At 45.6% G+C, this 15792-nt stretch overlaps 1 protein-coding gene across 9 annotated transcripts in view; it reads right to left on the bottom strand.

Moving 5' to 3' along the window:
- The window catches only part of SLC4A4 (solute carrier family 4 member 4), a 214631-nt gene that overhangs the window by 172014 nt on the left and 26825 nt on the right, over positions 1 to 15792 (bottom strand). For 4 of the 9 annotated variants that reach the window (XM_085546819.1, XM_085546821.1, XM_085546820.1 and 1 more), the window contains exon 1: positions 296 to 651. The exons of 1 other annotated variant lie outside the window; for it this stretch is intronic. Coding sequence is in view for 1 of the 8 variants with exons in the window: in XM_015861475.3 (XP_015716961.2) it covers positions 12479 to 12510 (32 nt within the window). In the remaining 7 variants the exon portion in view is untranslated. Of the gene's footprint in view, positions 1 to 295; positions 652 to 12478; positions 12597 to 15792 lie in introns of those variants that run through there. 4 more of the 9 variants (XM_015861478.3, XM_085546825.1, XM_085546827.1 and 1 more) reach the window with 2 other exon arrangements.

The raw sequence follows: 15792 nt of genomic DNA, 5'->3' as shown, positions 1-15792 counted from the left end.
GCTCCTGCCCGAGGGGAAAGATAGCAGTAATGAACGCTGCCGTAAGAAAGCAACCTAGGGGTGCGAGTGAACAAAAGGACGGTCGGGTTCTCGGTGCCGCGTTCGCTTCGGAGAACAGCACCCTTCGCCTGCAGCTCGCAACAGGAAGCTCGCAAAGGGTAAGACGAGAAGCAAGGAGCTCCCCTCTGCCGGTCTGAGGAAGGGAAATAGCCGCGTGCGTCTGAACACCAGATGGAGCACGGAAAAACTGAGAGGAAACGGGATTTCCTTCCAGCGGGTGCAGCTGACAACGTACCGGCGCGAAGATCGGTCGAAACACGAGCACAGAGCGCTCTTAAAGTTACCCGGTACCGAGCACGGGTTGAGCGCAGCCCGCCGGAGCAGGGCAGCCGTGCAGGTGCCCCCGCGCCTTCCGCTCCTCGCGGCCGCGCTCACCTGCGGGGCTCGGGCTTGCGGCGCTCCTCCAGCTTGGCGGCGGGCGGGGGCTGCGGGGCAGCGGGCGGGCGGAGCGGCGGAGCGGGGCGGCTTCAGCGGGCGCCGCGGGGCATGGCCGCTCCGCTGGCACACGCGTGTCTGGAGTCGCGCACGGTCGCCCGCTTCGCTACCGCTCGGCGGCCGCGGGCCGGGCCGAAGGCGGGGACGGGGCGAGGCGAAGCGGCTGTGCTGGCGGCGGCCGGCCCGGCCCGAATTTAAAGGCGCCCGCGGGCTCAGCCGTCCCCTCGCCCGCTCCCATCCCGTCCCATCCCAGCCCCCGCTCCCTCCCCGGGCGCTCCGCGGCCGCTCGGCGTCACGGGGCCCCGGGGCGGGGAGGCCGGAGGAGGAGTCTGCGAGGCCGCCCGCTCGCCCTGCCCGCCCCGCCGCCCGCCTGCACGCCGGGCCGGGAGGAACGAGCGCCTCGGGCCCCGCAGGTGCCGGGAGTCCCGGACGCCGGAGCCGGACGTTTCGGGACACCGCGTGTCCGCTTACAAGAACTGCCTTCCGAAAGCCCTCCGAAAACCGCGGGCTGAAGCCGACGCTAATCGCCGTGCCTCCGCTTTCGGGCAACAGGCTGCCAATCCTGGGTTAAGCTCTGCCGTCCAGGCCCCAGTGACGAGATCCGTGAGGTATTCTGAAAGAACGGAGCTCTGCCAGCAGCGCAAGTGACACGGAGCAGCAGTCCGCCAGCAGAGAGGACAGGAACGCTCGGGGGAACAAAGGGGACTATTGTAGCTCCGTAGGGAAAAAAGTCCACTTCTCTAGGAAGGCTTAGGGTTAACCATACGGCGACTGCTTCTTCAGCTCCTCCTGAGCCACCAACCCCTACTTCTGCAACCTGTCCAAAGCCTGTATTAATAATACACAATCAATACACGATCTGTTGTACAGGCAAACAAACTAAGTAAGTAGCAGTGATAGAAACAGCAGCTTCTGGTTTGCAATCGGAAATGAGAACATGGCAGAAATTCCACTCTGTGCTGCTGTCAGAGCTGCGCTTTCCCCAGCCTCTGAGAACAGGCAGCTGTCCGTAACGTACCAGCCCCTCACTCCCTTCAACATGTTCTCCCACCTGGGCTCGGCACGTGAATTCATCAGGACTTGGCCTCCTCTGCTCCTTTCAATAAATCATGTTCCCTGATTACCTGCTTTTAAGCAACTGAGTCACTGGCAGCACAGGGAAACCTTCTGCCTGGCCGTGAAACTGTTTGTGAACTGTTTCAAGTGAACTAACAGCAGACCCCGAACTAAAAGCACTACCTCCACTTAGAAGCTTCATATAGTCCAGTTCTAAACCAAGTAACTATACATCTTCCCCTCTTCCAAAGGCTATATAACAGCTCACAATCAAGGACTATTTTATCTATGGTTCAGCTTTCTAATGTCACCCTTAATTTGCACGCTATCCACTTTGCTTCTATTTACAAATGAACTCAGAAGGTCCCCTCTGCCCCCTCTCTAAAGAAAGATATTAGCTACTACAGAAGGTTGCTGTTGCTTCTTGCTGCTAGACAACTCATTCTTCCATACCAAGCATCTCAGAATGTGGAAAAGTCAAAAAGAAGCTAAGAACCAACCTCAGCATGTGGTTCTTAGCTCACTAAATAACTCGCACAGCAATCTTACTTCCTCACAATTTGTTATACCTTAAAATATGGTGCACAACAGTTAGTCTTTAAGTATACCACTACTACATACTGTGATCTAAAACCCTACCAAGATCCTTTCCAGAGTCCTTAAACCAAGAGCCAAGGCATTTATCTCAGCCAAGCCTGAAAATCAGTGCACTTTACGTACACAAACACCCAAGTGAAGTGACCCATTTATCCCCTCTGTCACTGTGACTGACAAAGTCCAAAGCCATCAGCTGGACCCGCTTAGTACCAACTGTATAAGTACATTTTGACATGACTTGCACACTTTATACCACATATTCCTTATTTTAAAATTACCAGTACTTGCTAGTGGTTTAATAAACTTACAGAGAAGATCATCACTCAGGACTACAGCCCACTAACTTCCCATCCACAGAGCAGACGCTACAAAAGCAGTAACTTGTAACAGCTTTGGCTGCCTGATTAAATGTGCCTTCTTAGTCCACTGGCTTCAGCCCTACACACAAAGCCATGGAGAAGGAAAGTTGCCCAATGTCCTTCTTGAACCAGGCTATCACTAAAACAAAGCTCCTGCTCACCACAAAGAAGGCACAGCCTGCTTTGCAAACAATTGCACAGAACAGCTTGCCACATTCAACTAAAGGCCCATTGATATGCAAAAATTATTATTATATCTTTTCATCCAGAATTCCATTTTCCCGAGAAGTCCAATATCTTTGTAAACGACAGTGTTTGACATTTGTATTTACAATAAGAACATCCAAAGTTACAATGCATAAATGCACAAACTAAGTAGAACTGGGAGAGCAAAACTTTCCCTGTGTTTATTCCAAACATATCTTGCAGAGTTTCTGGTAGATTCCTCAGAAGCCACTCATGCTGACCACAGCACTGTCAGAGACAACGTAGAACTAGATGGAAACTGGCAGCTCTTGTATTTCTAGGGTTTTGTGGAGACTACTGTGTGATAAAATATTTGCATTGGATTAAGTCAGGAGTAATTCAGTGCAAGTCAAGGAGTTACAGAGGGTAAAACCATTTCAATAGAAACAACTATGTGCAGAGACACCAGAGTTATACTTGCCTAAGACACTTTCTGTATATTTTTTCAACTTGTTGACAAATGATCAGTGCCAAGTCATCATTTGCAAAAGCAGACTCAACCCTGAAAACACTTGTGCTTACAAGCAATCCTCTTTACATCAGCAGTATCAGTCATGCATGTTTTCATGACTCAACCATTGATCACCACTATTCCTAAAGATGCTGAGGTTTGGGGATTTGGGGTTTTTTGTTTGTTTGTTTGTTGGGGTTTTTTTGTTTGTTGGGTTTTTAAGATGCAGGTATGCAGCTCACTGTACCTCCTGAGCTCAAGGAATGTATTCTTCCATTACACAGTCAGTTGAATATTCGAGATTAATTAGTCTAATAGCACTGATTTCTAAAGGGCAACCATGGAAAACATCTCTTTACCTCCTACATTTGCATTCCCTGCTCATGCTCAAGTCACCAAACTACTTCACAGGAAATCTAGAAAGATCGCATCAGCTCAGCACCCATTACTTCATATCTGGTTATTAAAGATATAATGCAAATAAACCCATTTGCTTTTGAAACTTGATTAGCAAGTTTGCATTTTCTGATAGTCCCACCTCAGTTAGCTGTGAAAACAACATTCAGTAGGAGCTGATTTTTCAGTCTTCATAAGAATCCTAATTCAGCATCCTGACTGAGATTCTGCCCACTTCCAGTGAAACTACAGACAAGGCCAAAACAGCAAATAGTCCAATTCCTGCTCATTTCCACTTCACAGGGTCACACTTCCATCTTTCAAGGGAGGTAGAAACTGTTGGTAATGGAAAACATTCAAATAAGGAAAAACAGAAGTATATGCAGGAGGCTTAAGTTTTTTCTTATGAGTATCTGATATGTTTATAGTAAATTATACGACATGTCTGCTTGAGAGAAATAAGCGGTCACAGAATCATATGGGTTGGAAGGGATCTCTACATATCATCAAGTCCAACCTCTTCGCTAAAGCAGCTCCCTACTGCAGGGCACACAGGAAGATGTCCGGGTAGGTCTTGAATATTTATGTCCAGAGAAAGAAACTCCACAACCTCTCTGGGCAGCCTGTTCCAGTGCTCCATCACTCTCATCACAGTAAAGACCTTCCTTGTATTAGTATGAAACTTCCTATGTTCCAGTTTCTGCCTGTTGCCCCTTGTTCTATTGCCAAAAGGAGCCTGTCCCCACTGACTTAACTCCCACACTGTAGACAGTTTTAAATGCAAGATCTCCCCTCAGCATTGCCTTCTCCAGACTGAACAATCCTGGGTCTCCCAGTCTTTCCTCATGAGGCAGATACTCCAGGCCCTTAATAATCTTTGCAGCCTTCCACTGGTCTCTCTCCAGAAGTTCCCTGTCTTTTTTTGAACTGGAGGGGCCAGAACTGGACACAGTACTTCAGATGTGGCCTCACCAGGTCAGAGTAGAGGGGGAGGATCACCTCCTTCAACCTGCTGGCCATGCTCTTTTTAAGGCACCCTTGGAGCCCATGGACTGCTTTTGGTGCCTTCCTAACCTCTTGCTAACTCCTCGTAGCATACCACCCATGCCTCAATAGATCACTAGTTAAAGTTGCAGGGTTTAATAGTTGGAGACTAGAACATATGAAAGCAAACGCTGATGTGTTCTCGATTGGGGAGCTCTGCACAGAACCACGTGCAAGACCTGGCACTCCTCCCAGCCAGCGCTTGCAGGCCCCTCATCCTGGCATAGACCTCGTCCTTCCTCAGCCGAACTCGGGGCAGCCCCGAGGCCGCAGTCGGGTCCCGGCGGCGGGGCACTGATGCCCTCTGCCGGCAGCCGCCCCTCCCCGGGCCCAACGGGCTGCCGCGTGGAGCGGGCAGCAGGCAGGACCCGGGCCCGGTCCGCTCTGCTCTTACCCAGAGGGCTCATTCAAGCGGCTTGCTTTCGAAGCCAGCTGCTCTCGTAGGCTCCAAGCTTCATCCTGCTCAGGGCTGCAGGGCACCGAGCCAAACCGAGCCGAAGACACGGGGCTTTGTTAAAATAAAGAAAGCGTGTTTGTTCATACACCCACAGAAACCACCAGAGCATGGGATGGTGAAGCACACACTTCCGCCACCTACACTGGTGGGATATTGAAACAATATCCCAACCCCCCTCCCCTCTCCAGAATAAGTAAATTGAGTGAGGGCAGAGCGTATTGCCTCAAGGCTGAAAGCGACAAATTTTTTAGCCACCCCAGGAAGAGAGAAACCCTGAGGTAAAGTCACTCACCTTAAGCCTGAGGCTAATTACACTGGGATGGAATTAGGGACTAGAAGCATTTCTGCTGTGCTGTATGAGAGAAATGAATGGGTTGCTGATGGAGGGGACAGTATTTACGTCAGGAGGTTTTCTCCCAGGCTGTCCCCTAGCCAGCACTCAGGTGACTTTCTTTCTCTTCCTCATTCCTCAGCTGTTGCCATCCTGGACTAAAAGCACAGAAGCTCTGCAGCATGCCCTCAGTCCCTCTGTGGGACCTACATCCTACCCGGCTCCTGGCTGACTCCTGAGCACCAGCTCCTTACAAAGCAGTGACCGTCATCTTCAATAAAACCCTTCTCACTAAGCACCAGCTTAGGAAAGAGCCTTGAAAGGAAAATTAATCAGGATACTCTGAGGACATTGCCAAGTTAGCAAGAGAAGCCAAGGTCCATGAATCCTTACAATTGTGTGAAAATTACTAACCAATCATGAAGAAGAGAATGGACTGGAAAGTTGCTAACTTGGTAACTTCTGTGTTCAAATATTGTGCAGATAGTTTAGTGCATGTGCTTGATATGTGGGAAACCATTTAGCATCCAGCCTTGCACAGTCCTGAAATAAATGTCTCTCCCAAGCATGCAAGAATTGACTTATTGCACACGAGGTGACCAGTTTGCTTTTCAGACAACACTGTGATAGACATTTGCAAAAAAGGCTATGAAACTGTCACAACAGGAAGATCCATGACTGTAGTCCACAAAGATCTGTAATATTTAGCAACAGACCATGATTATAAATCAATTTCCAGAATTGGGATGGGATGGTGTTCTTTCTCCTCACTTATCTGATTTAAACAAGAGTTTTCATCCAAATGTTTCCTCAGCACCTTCTCCAGTCAGCTCTATGTCTTGAGCACTTTTCCTACTGTAATAACACTTTATTTACAGAGAACAACAGTGCTTCCATTGATTAGCTTTTAAAGTTTTGCCTATTCTCCCTTTGGGTCCCCTATTTTGATACTGAGAAAAAGGCTACACAGGAGCAACTGGTACAATAAAGTCAATATCCAAAGTAACTTGATCATATATGGAGGTGTATAAGTCCATGGGACTAGATTATATCCATCCTAGGGTTCTGAGAGAGATGGCTGATGTGGTTGCTGAGCCACTCTCCATCATATTTGAAAACTCCTGGCTGGGGAATGGTTTTAAACTAAGACAGGGGATGTTTAGGCTAGAGATTAGGAGAAAGTTTTCCACACAGAGGGTGGTAGCACACTGGAACAGGCTGCCCAGGGAGGTCTTGGATGTCCCATCCCTGGAGTAACTCAAGGCCAGGCTGGATGTGGCTCTGGGCAGCCTGGTCTGGTGGTTGGCAGCCCTGCATATAGCAGGGGGTTGAAACTACATGATAATTACGGTCCTTTTCAACCCAGGCCATTCTATGATTCTATGATATATTTTCCCTTCTGCCATTTCATTTCTTAACTCACCGTTATTTTATTATGCCAGACAACTTATAATGCTACATACCAAAGGTGGTAAAATTTTTTGTTGTTTGTTTGTTTTTCCTTTGGGAAGGACTTAATGCGTTATCCCACCATCTAATCTGGGTCATCAGAAGAGTTCACTTTGCTTTTAAAAGAATTAAATAACAGCATTATCATTTGCTATTTTGGATTTTCACATCTCTTGCTCCTTCTTTACTCTCTTATCTAAACATTTCCTAAATAAAACACTTAAAGCAAACATTTCCTTGTCAAACTTAGCCAGAAATGTATGTTGTATAAATAAAGCTTTAAGGACATAATGATTTTTTACTGTTTTGTTTGGTGATTCCAATAGAAACAGAATACTTTAAAGCAAACAACAATTTCTCAGCAGCCTGTGCAACTCCCAAAGGTCTCTGCCACTTCAGGAGAATCACAGAATCACAGAATTGTAGGGGTTAGAAGGGACCTCCAGAGATATCCTGAAGAGCAAAATGTCCTAGGAAAAAAAATGCAAAGCAGAAGTGCAGCGGTAGATATCTGTGTAGTCCAAGTAAAAGCAAGGTAAAAATCAAACCCAGCTTTAAAGAGTCTTATCCTCTTGGGGATTACGTGCAATCACATCAGCAGCAATTGTAAGTTTTATTAACAAAGAGTTTGCTTTCTCACTCTCTGGTAAGCAAATGCAGCACCCCAGCAGCCACAGAGACATATTTGTTACTAATTTCACGTGGACAGCATTCGTACAAGAAGTTTCAGGTGCTAAGCAGCCATCTTTGCAATGGAAGGATCCCAGCAAAGTCACAACCAGCAGCTGTCCTCATCTCATCACAGTATTTCCTGAGGGAGCTGCATTGCTGTTGGAATCCTTCTCATATCATAATGGACTATGAAGTGCAAGGATAAGGAAAGAGAGAAGCAGAAAAAAATGCTGCCTGCAGGATGACAGCTCAAAAACCATGCACTGAGCTCTTGCAGATAGAGAGAGAGGGGAGACTTGGAAGCGTGTAGCCCCAAACCATAGAGACTCATCACAAAGAAGCAGTGTAAGCTCAGATCCTCCAAAAGCAACGCCATCCATCCTAAGACCAGAGTCACAGAGTTAGATACCTTTTACATACAGAAAACTCCTCTACCTAAACTTGCTATATATTTTGACTGTTCCCAAGTTGAGACCTGAGAGGAGCAATAGCAGAGCTCTGTGCTTTATGGAAAGCAAACCAGTGAGAGTAAAGAAGCACTGTACTGGGGAGAAATCTACCCACAAGCCCTACTGCTGAATACAGCAGTTTAAGTACCTCTTCTTGTACCTCCAGCAACAGTCCCCAGAGAAAGCTACAGTGAGCAACCCACAAGAGCAAAACCTATCTCCTCTCCAGGGGAAGGAGGCAATTTGTTCAGTGGAAGCTAAGGGCAAGGACTGTGTGGTGTTCTGCATGCAACAACAAGGGCTGACAGCGGTGCATTGCTGAAAAGCACCTCAGAAGCCATTCATCTGCAAACCGCTTTTGTGGCCAGGCTGACACATACAAATTAGAGATGAAGTGTGCAATTGGCCTTGCATCTACTGCCTTCCAGTAAGTAAAATAAATCCAAGGCATTTTGGACTAAGACTAACAGAAATTAAGGCACTGTATCCAATAAAAATGTGCAGAAACAATATCTTCTGCCTTAAAAACTAATAAACTTAAGCTTCACCTCAACATTTATGGAGCAATAGAGACGACTGTCTCGCGACAACATTCTGTTCTCAGGGCATGACACTGTATTGACAGATATGAAGGGACAATATGTTCTGGTGGAGCATTTTAAGAAAATAGTAGTGCTGTCAAAGGGCAAGCTTTCATTTTATGCTTACAAAACACCAGAATAAAATATTTCCTTTGGAGAATTTCGCACATCATTTTATTAATATAAACAGACGAGGATTATCTCCATCTCTCAGAGCCTTGAACTTTTTGCCTGTGCTTCCTCGCACCATGTTGGTCCCCATCTCACAGCTCCTTCCCAGAAGAGGAGTGGGTATCCTCTAAGCCCCTCCTTATTTCTCTGAGACTAGACCATTTACTTACAGAGCTCATGACTGCAGTGGAACAATGAGTTGCCTGCCAGGGCATGATTTTTTTTTCTCATTCTCAGTCTTGGTTTTGTTGGCAAAAAAACGGACAAGGCAGGCCACCCCAGCAGCTTGCAGGTGGCCCAACCAAAGCCAGGGTAAAACACTACAGAACTGGGAACCGAAACAACACGAGGCTGAGAGCATGTCATTGGGTTCAACAAGGAATGCAAGGAATCGTAGCTTGCACAAAAGGGTTTCCAGAGAAACATTACAAGGAAATGTATGGTTAAACTCTCCTGACAGCGTACAGCTGCCTCCTATTGTCCCTCACTGAGCATTTTGCAAATCTCTGCCCCAAAAGAAAAGGCATTGGCACTTGGGTCAGGCCAAGGCAGACTGCCGATCCAACACAGCTTCAGAGGCAGCAAGACAGTGCTGCAGCAAGTTGGGGAAAATGGTATTACCAGCACTCAGAACAATGTCTTCTGACTTCTTTTTTCCTGCTCCCTGCCTATCTCACTTTGTGAGGTTAAGCTCTGACTTCCTCAAGACTTACAGAGATGATGGGGAGATTCCAAGGGATATTTATTGTTGTTTGAAATCACTTCAAAGGACCCTTTTTTTCCCCCCTCTCTTGTATTAATAGCTGGAATGAGGAAATTGGTTTGGATTTCATACTTACATATGCTCCCCAAACCCGTGCTTATTTAAAGATACTCGTCCTAAATCAAGCCTGCTTCTATTAAAAGGCTCCTACTCCACACAAGTGCTCACACCCATGCCTTTCCACTTCCACACATATCTAGAAACCCATGTTCCAACTGGCAGCCAGAGGTGCCAGAAATAACCACAAGAAAGCCTGCCACGAAACCTCCAGCCAAGTTTTGAAAACCCAGGCACTTTACACAAGCATCTATGCTTAGAGAACTTCATCTGAAGTTAACCTGAACTCAGTCTTATAAGGTTTGTGTATCACAGATCACATATCAAAAAATGTAAATGCAAACACTTTTTTTTTCCCCATAAAAACGTGCAGGATAGCAGCTGTTTTATGAGCCTGATAGCACATACTTCCAGCAGCGCTCTGACATTCTTGCCCCACTTGTAGTAGCAAACGGCTGTTTTTCATTCTTAAGACTTTTTTTTTTTTTTTTCCAGTGGCTATGCTACAGTGAATTTGGAAACTGCATTAACATTCAGTTACTACATTCCCAGGCTTCAAGGTGGAGAAAGAAAATATAAGGAGGAAGAATGACAAGAATACCGTTGGCTGTAAGCCAGTTTCATGCTTCTTACGTTCTCTCACCTGCACTACAGCTGAGAGCAGCCCTGAGTGCTTTCACAAGTTGTTTCACAGCACAAGGAATAAGGAAAGAGAATGTTTTGTCCTAACACAGTGTTTTCTGGCCAGATCCCAGTCACAGCCTCCCCTTACATCTGTGCTGGGAATGGCAGCAGGCACAGCTTGCGACTGGGCTGCCCAGAAAAGACCTAGAGAGTGGGGCAGCAGTTTCTGCAGAGGTTGAGCTTGGTTTTCTCAGCAAGCTGCACTTGCTGCACTGTGTGTCCAGTAGGAGCAGCCATCTCAGCTCTCCAGAGCTCTTCCCCAGCCTGCCATCTCCACCTTTTCCTTTTCTGCGGTGGGAACAACACTGTGGGTACTTAGGCTTCCTCACTCCACAGAGTAACACTGGCTGATCCCAAACAGAAAGAAGAAAAGGAACCTCCTCAGATTGATAATTAACCATTAACTGCTTCCTATATGACCTCCTTTCTCAGTACCTGGCACTTTGAAAAGTCACTCACCTTCTTGTACTGGCACGTTACATGCTATTGTAGAGAGAAAAATGGGCATCAAGTTTACTAGAGGCACCTACTTTTGGTGTCATCATCTCCTCCTTTGGCTGACAAAACCGGAACTCTACTTTTCATGTGTAAACATTTTCCACAGGAGAAGGAAAATATTTGCTGTATGTTTAGACATGCCCTCATTGTCACACTTATAACAATCTATCATATCTTATCAAGTTGCACATCTTCAGCACGTAGACGGTTTGTGACAACATGTTTAGGAGGATTTCAAATATGGGAAAGAGAATTACTCAAACATATATTTATCATAGAATGGCTTGGATTGGAAGGGACCTCAAGGATTGTCTAGTTCCAACACCCCTGCCACAGGGGTGGGTTGTCAGCCACTAGATCAAGTACTAGATCAGGTTGCCTAGAGCCCCATCCAACTTGGCCTTGAACACCTTCAGGGACAGGGCATCCTCAACCACTGTAGACATCCTGTTCCTGCACCTCACTGCTCTCAGTAAGAGACTTCCTCGTGACAACTAATCTAAATCTCCCTTCCTCCAGTTTAAAACTATTCCCTCTTGTCCTATCATTATCCAACTATGTAAAAAGTTGATTTCCTTCATGTTCATAATATCCCTTTAAATACTGGAAGGCCACAGTGAGGTCTCCCACAGCCTTCTCTTTTCCAGGCTGAGTGAGCCCAGTTACTTCAGCCTGTTCATAGGAGAGGTGCTCCACCTCCTCTGGATCCTCTCCAACAGCTCCACATCTTTTCTATGTTGGGAACGCCAGGCCTGGATGCAGTACTCCAGATGGGGCCTCACAAGGGCAGAACTGAAGTGGACAATCACCTTCCTTGCCCTGATGGCCATCCCTCTTCTGACTGAACTTAGGATACCATTGATCTTCCAGGCTGCAAGCAGACACTGTTGGCTCACATTCTGTTTTTCATCAACCAGAACCCCTAATCCTTCTCAGCAGGACTATTCCCAAGGAGTTCTTTTCTCAGTTTGTATACATATCTGGGATTACCTCAACCCAAGCACAATACCTTGCACTCTGCTTTATTGAACCTCATTAGGCTCACAAGGGACCAACAAGGGATCAACAGCTTCTGAGAGGTACAGACAGACACACAACCCTTCTTTTCCTAACACTGTACACACTATCTTGCTACCAAAACATTCCAGGGAGATGTTATGCCACTTATCTTAATAATTTAAGCAGATCAAAAAGTTGGCTCAGCAAGAGCATTTGCCACTGACAACAAACCACAACACTGATGTTATCCAAGAAGCAACTCCAATATGCTAGCACAGGCAAGACAGATCATACGTAGGATAAAAATGAACATTCATGAAAATACTCTGTAATCATCAGCATAGCATCTACTAAGCAAGCAGTAACACACACAGAAAAATGGACAGGTTTCCACTGGATGTTTGTACTCTTTAAAATGTGTTACAAGGCATGAGGGTTAGTGGTCACTTGAGAAGACAGAAGAACTTGCTTTCAGAGGATTCTTTAGCTTCTGAGACTGTCTAAAAATCTCTCCTGCATTAAAACATGAGAATCTGGAGCAAAAGAGCTTACACCTGAGAGAGTCTTGTGCTGCTCGTATCTTGTATCAGCAAGGGAGATGGTGAAATACTAAGCCTTTCATGGAAGGAAAAGGAAGCATTGGGAGTTCTGACTAGAAATCCCTGCATCCCTCCCAAGCGATCCTGCCTCTCAGCACACAGTCCTAAGGCTGCACAGACCTACCTCCAGTCAACCCACACTTCCAGCTGTTCCATTGAGTTCCTTTAGCAGGAATGAAAAGGGTTGTTCAGTGGTTCACCTTCCACATTCACTCCAGCTCAAAGAGAGCCAGAGCCCAGGAAGCATTGTCCATGCTCAGAGCAACACTTTCTAACTTCTGTTACGGCATTTATTCTGGCCTCCTGCTTCCCTCCCCTCTGCCCCCCCAAGTGAAAAGGATCAAAATAGTCTTCCCCTGTGACATTTTACTTCTTTTGACCAATCAACTGTGGCAGCGTCTCTGTTAAAGCCACTGAGAGCCAGGCTAGAGCAGCAATGCCAGCCAGTATTGTGGTAAGCTCAAAAAGTAGGTGCAACACTGCAAAAACTTAATCTTTCTGCTGCCAGGAAAGAGGGCATGGGGTCTGGAACAAATACAAATATCCCACTACTACAATTTATCTTGCATTTCCCTTATGTGTAAGCTGAGCCCCTCACCTAGTGACATTGAAACTAATATGTGTCAGCTTTCTGTCTGTGGTCCAAACTTCCCATCTTGGGGCTGACTGAAGATGGTCCAGCCTTCTCTCTTGCCTCTGGGAAGCTTTCCACAGCCACCTGACCCTTTCACCCCACTCACTTCACTTAATCCCTTCCCTCATGTATTGCTCCTGGAAACATACACAAACCAGCTAAACTTGCTTCTATCTGAGCCCTATCTACAACCCTATCTTGGGACCCCATCACCTTACCACAACATGCCCACGTACGTATATGGACACGGACAAGATCAGAGTCTGCTTCAGGTTGCCAGGAAGTATAAATGTTAATTAATGCAGTGTGCTGAGGGAAAAAAGTTGAGTCCAGATGCAGAAGATGACCAGGTCACCCAACACCAAAATGAAAAGGAAAAAAAAAAAGAGAAAGCAACACAGGTGGTGCAGGGAGCCAGACGGTGGATCTCGCTAGCCCTGTTCCTGAGGGAGGAAGAATTGGCTTGGAGGCCATCCTGCCATCAGGAACCACCAGTCCCATTCCTCGTAAGGTCTGGCACCACACTGCCTCCTCAGGGTCTTAGCACAAGCAATTTAAACAGCAGACAGAACAGAGCCTGCCTATTTTCTGGATGTCTATAAGCACTGAACACATCTGCAGCATCAAGGTTCAGCGATCAATTCTACACCTCTCCTTCCTGTTTAGTGTGTAAAGATTGACCGTTCTGCCTATTCTGCACAGCATCTATACCTGCCTTCATCCTGGTTCTGTATGCAAAAGCAAGTGCTTAACTACTGCCTTAAAATATAAGGAGTACCTTATATATTGAGATACGACTATATTAACAACTTGCAGACAGCTTTCTCTGAACATGAAGTACACCTTATTTCCACTTCTACCTAAATCCACCACATACTTGGCAGATAGTTCTCTGAGTAGACAGACAAACAAAGCACATTTGCTTTCCTTTTTGAGGCAATTATAAGAGATACAATAGAGAACCTGAAAGCTGTTCCCAAGGGAATCCAATCTCTCCTCCATCTTGGACACCGTAAGTTTTCTGGAAATAGTATAACTTCCAGCATGAATAAACTCAAATAACTTATGGCTGAAGTACTTCTTTAAAAAACAAAAGTTGCTGTAGTAACAGCTTTGTCTATAGCATTAGGATATTACTGTACAGAGCTTGCCAGCACTCTGCTCTAAGACCCTGCTGTGCTGTACAAAGACTTAAAAACAGCCTCTGCACCAAAATGCTTAGTATCTGAGTGGACCAGGCATGCAAAGGAGGTGCTGTCCTCGGAGATTTATAGATGGAGGCACAGAGAGGCATTGACTTATTCATCTGCAGCACGGATGGCACAAAACCAGCTTTAACTGCACTCTAGTGCCTCACCCAGTTTCCTCTAAGTACATCCCAGCACACTTCGAGGCAATGGAAACTCATTATTAGCTTCCAGTTAAGGTTTTGAGATTTTTTCCATCCACTCTTTATAATGCTTGGATTTTCTTGCTATCATTCTGCTAGAAACTTTGGAAAGTAGGGAAACATTTTAAAACTGAATAGCTGTGATTTGAATAACAGTAAATAACAGAAATAATATTGCAGAAAACTTTGTTGTTTTTTACCTCAGAAGTTAATCAACAAATAATTTCCACAGGTAGAAAAAAAACCGCAACAAGTCTGAACACTGCAACAAGGCTTTTGTCTTCACAGAGCCACGCAGAATATAGTTCCATTAGGTAGCAGTGAAATCAAACAAAAGGAAATAGCTTTTGTGCTTGCTACTTTCAAGTGCCTTTCAGGTTGTACCTTACACAGAAAAGCTTTTCTTTCAAACTCACAGGATCACCTTATCTATCTCTAAGCCTATCATCTTCAGACCGCTTTCTCTGTTACTGTGGTAATGTTGTTGTCCTTCATCAGCAGAGGCTCCCAACCCTCCTGTTACCTCACTTCCGTAATTCCTTAAGCAGTCCACCAAAACTTTCTGAGCCATTCCTACTCCTTTTCAAGCCCAGATGCACAGCTGTAGCTTCACAAAAGTATTTCTAATGCCCCAAAGCCTACTGACGTAACAGTAGTTTACCAGGATCCTTATCTCAGCTCCAATGTAGCTCTTAACATGCCATGCCTTCAGTAAGGTTTCCCAAACTCCCTCCACTACATCTTCCCATCTCACACTGTCCAAATAACCTGCCAAACTTGTCATCATTAGATAAATGAGGAATAGAAGCTATGGTGCCAGAAAGTGGCAAGCCTGATTTTGGGCAGTGCTGTAGCAGAACAAGAACTGCACAACCATGTTTTGTTTTTTTTTCAATTAAAGAAAGAAAAAAATGCATTTTATGGAACAGCGCTCAAGACTGACTAAATATCATCTGTTATCCTGCAACCAGCTCAATTACCAAGTGTTTTGATGCATTCTAGTTTATGAAACAGAAACATGACTGCTTTCATGCCTGGTCCAAAAGAAGTTTGTACCACCAAACTATCTGACAACATACAAGTCTGATACGCATAACATCAGCCTGATAACAGCCTGTCAGGTTATCCTATTGCTGTTGTTCTTTTCCCCCCATTGCAAAGCTGCAATGGCACTCTGATATTAACTTTGACTTAGGAAGAAAGCCAAAGCAATACTGCTAACAGTCCAAGAACACCTAATAAAGAATTGAACTGCATTCAACTCAAACGTTAAAGAAAGGAGAAAAAAAGGAAAAGTTAAAAACAAACCAAAGCAGATGGACACTGAAGAGGATTCATTATTTATCTCTCCTTTAAGACTTAACATTATAAGAACTCTAGTATATTGGAAGAAACTTACTGTTGGTGCCTGGAA

This window comes from Coturnix japonica, chromosome 4 (genome assembly GCF_054131305.1).
Source record: "Coturnix japonica strain WE chromosome 4, WE-NBRP24, whole genome shotgun sequence".
Lineage (NCBI taxonomy): Eukaryota > Metazoa > Chordata > Aves > Galliformes > Phasianidae > Coturnix > Coturnix japonica.
This window is presented reverse-complemented; position numbering and strand designations above follow the sequence as displayed.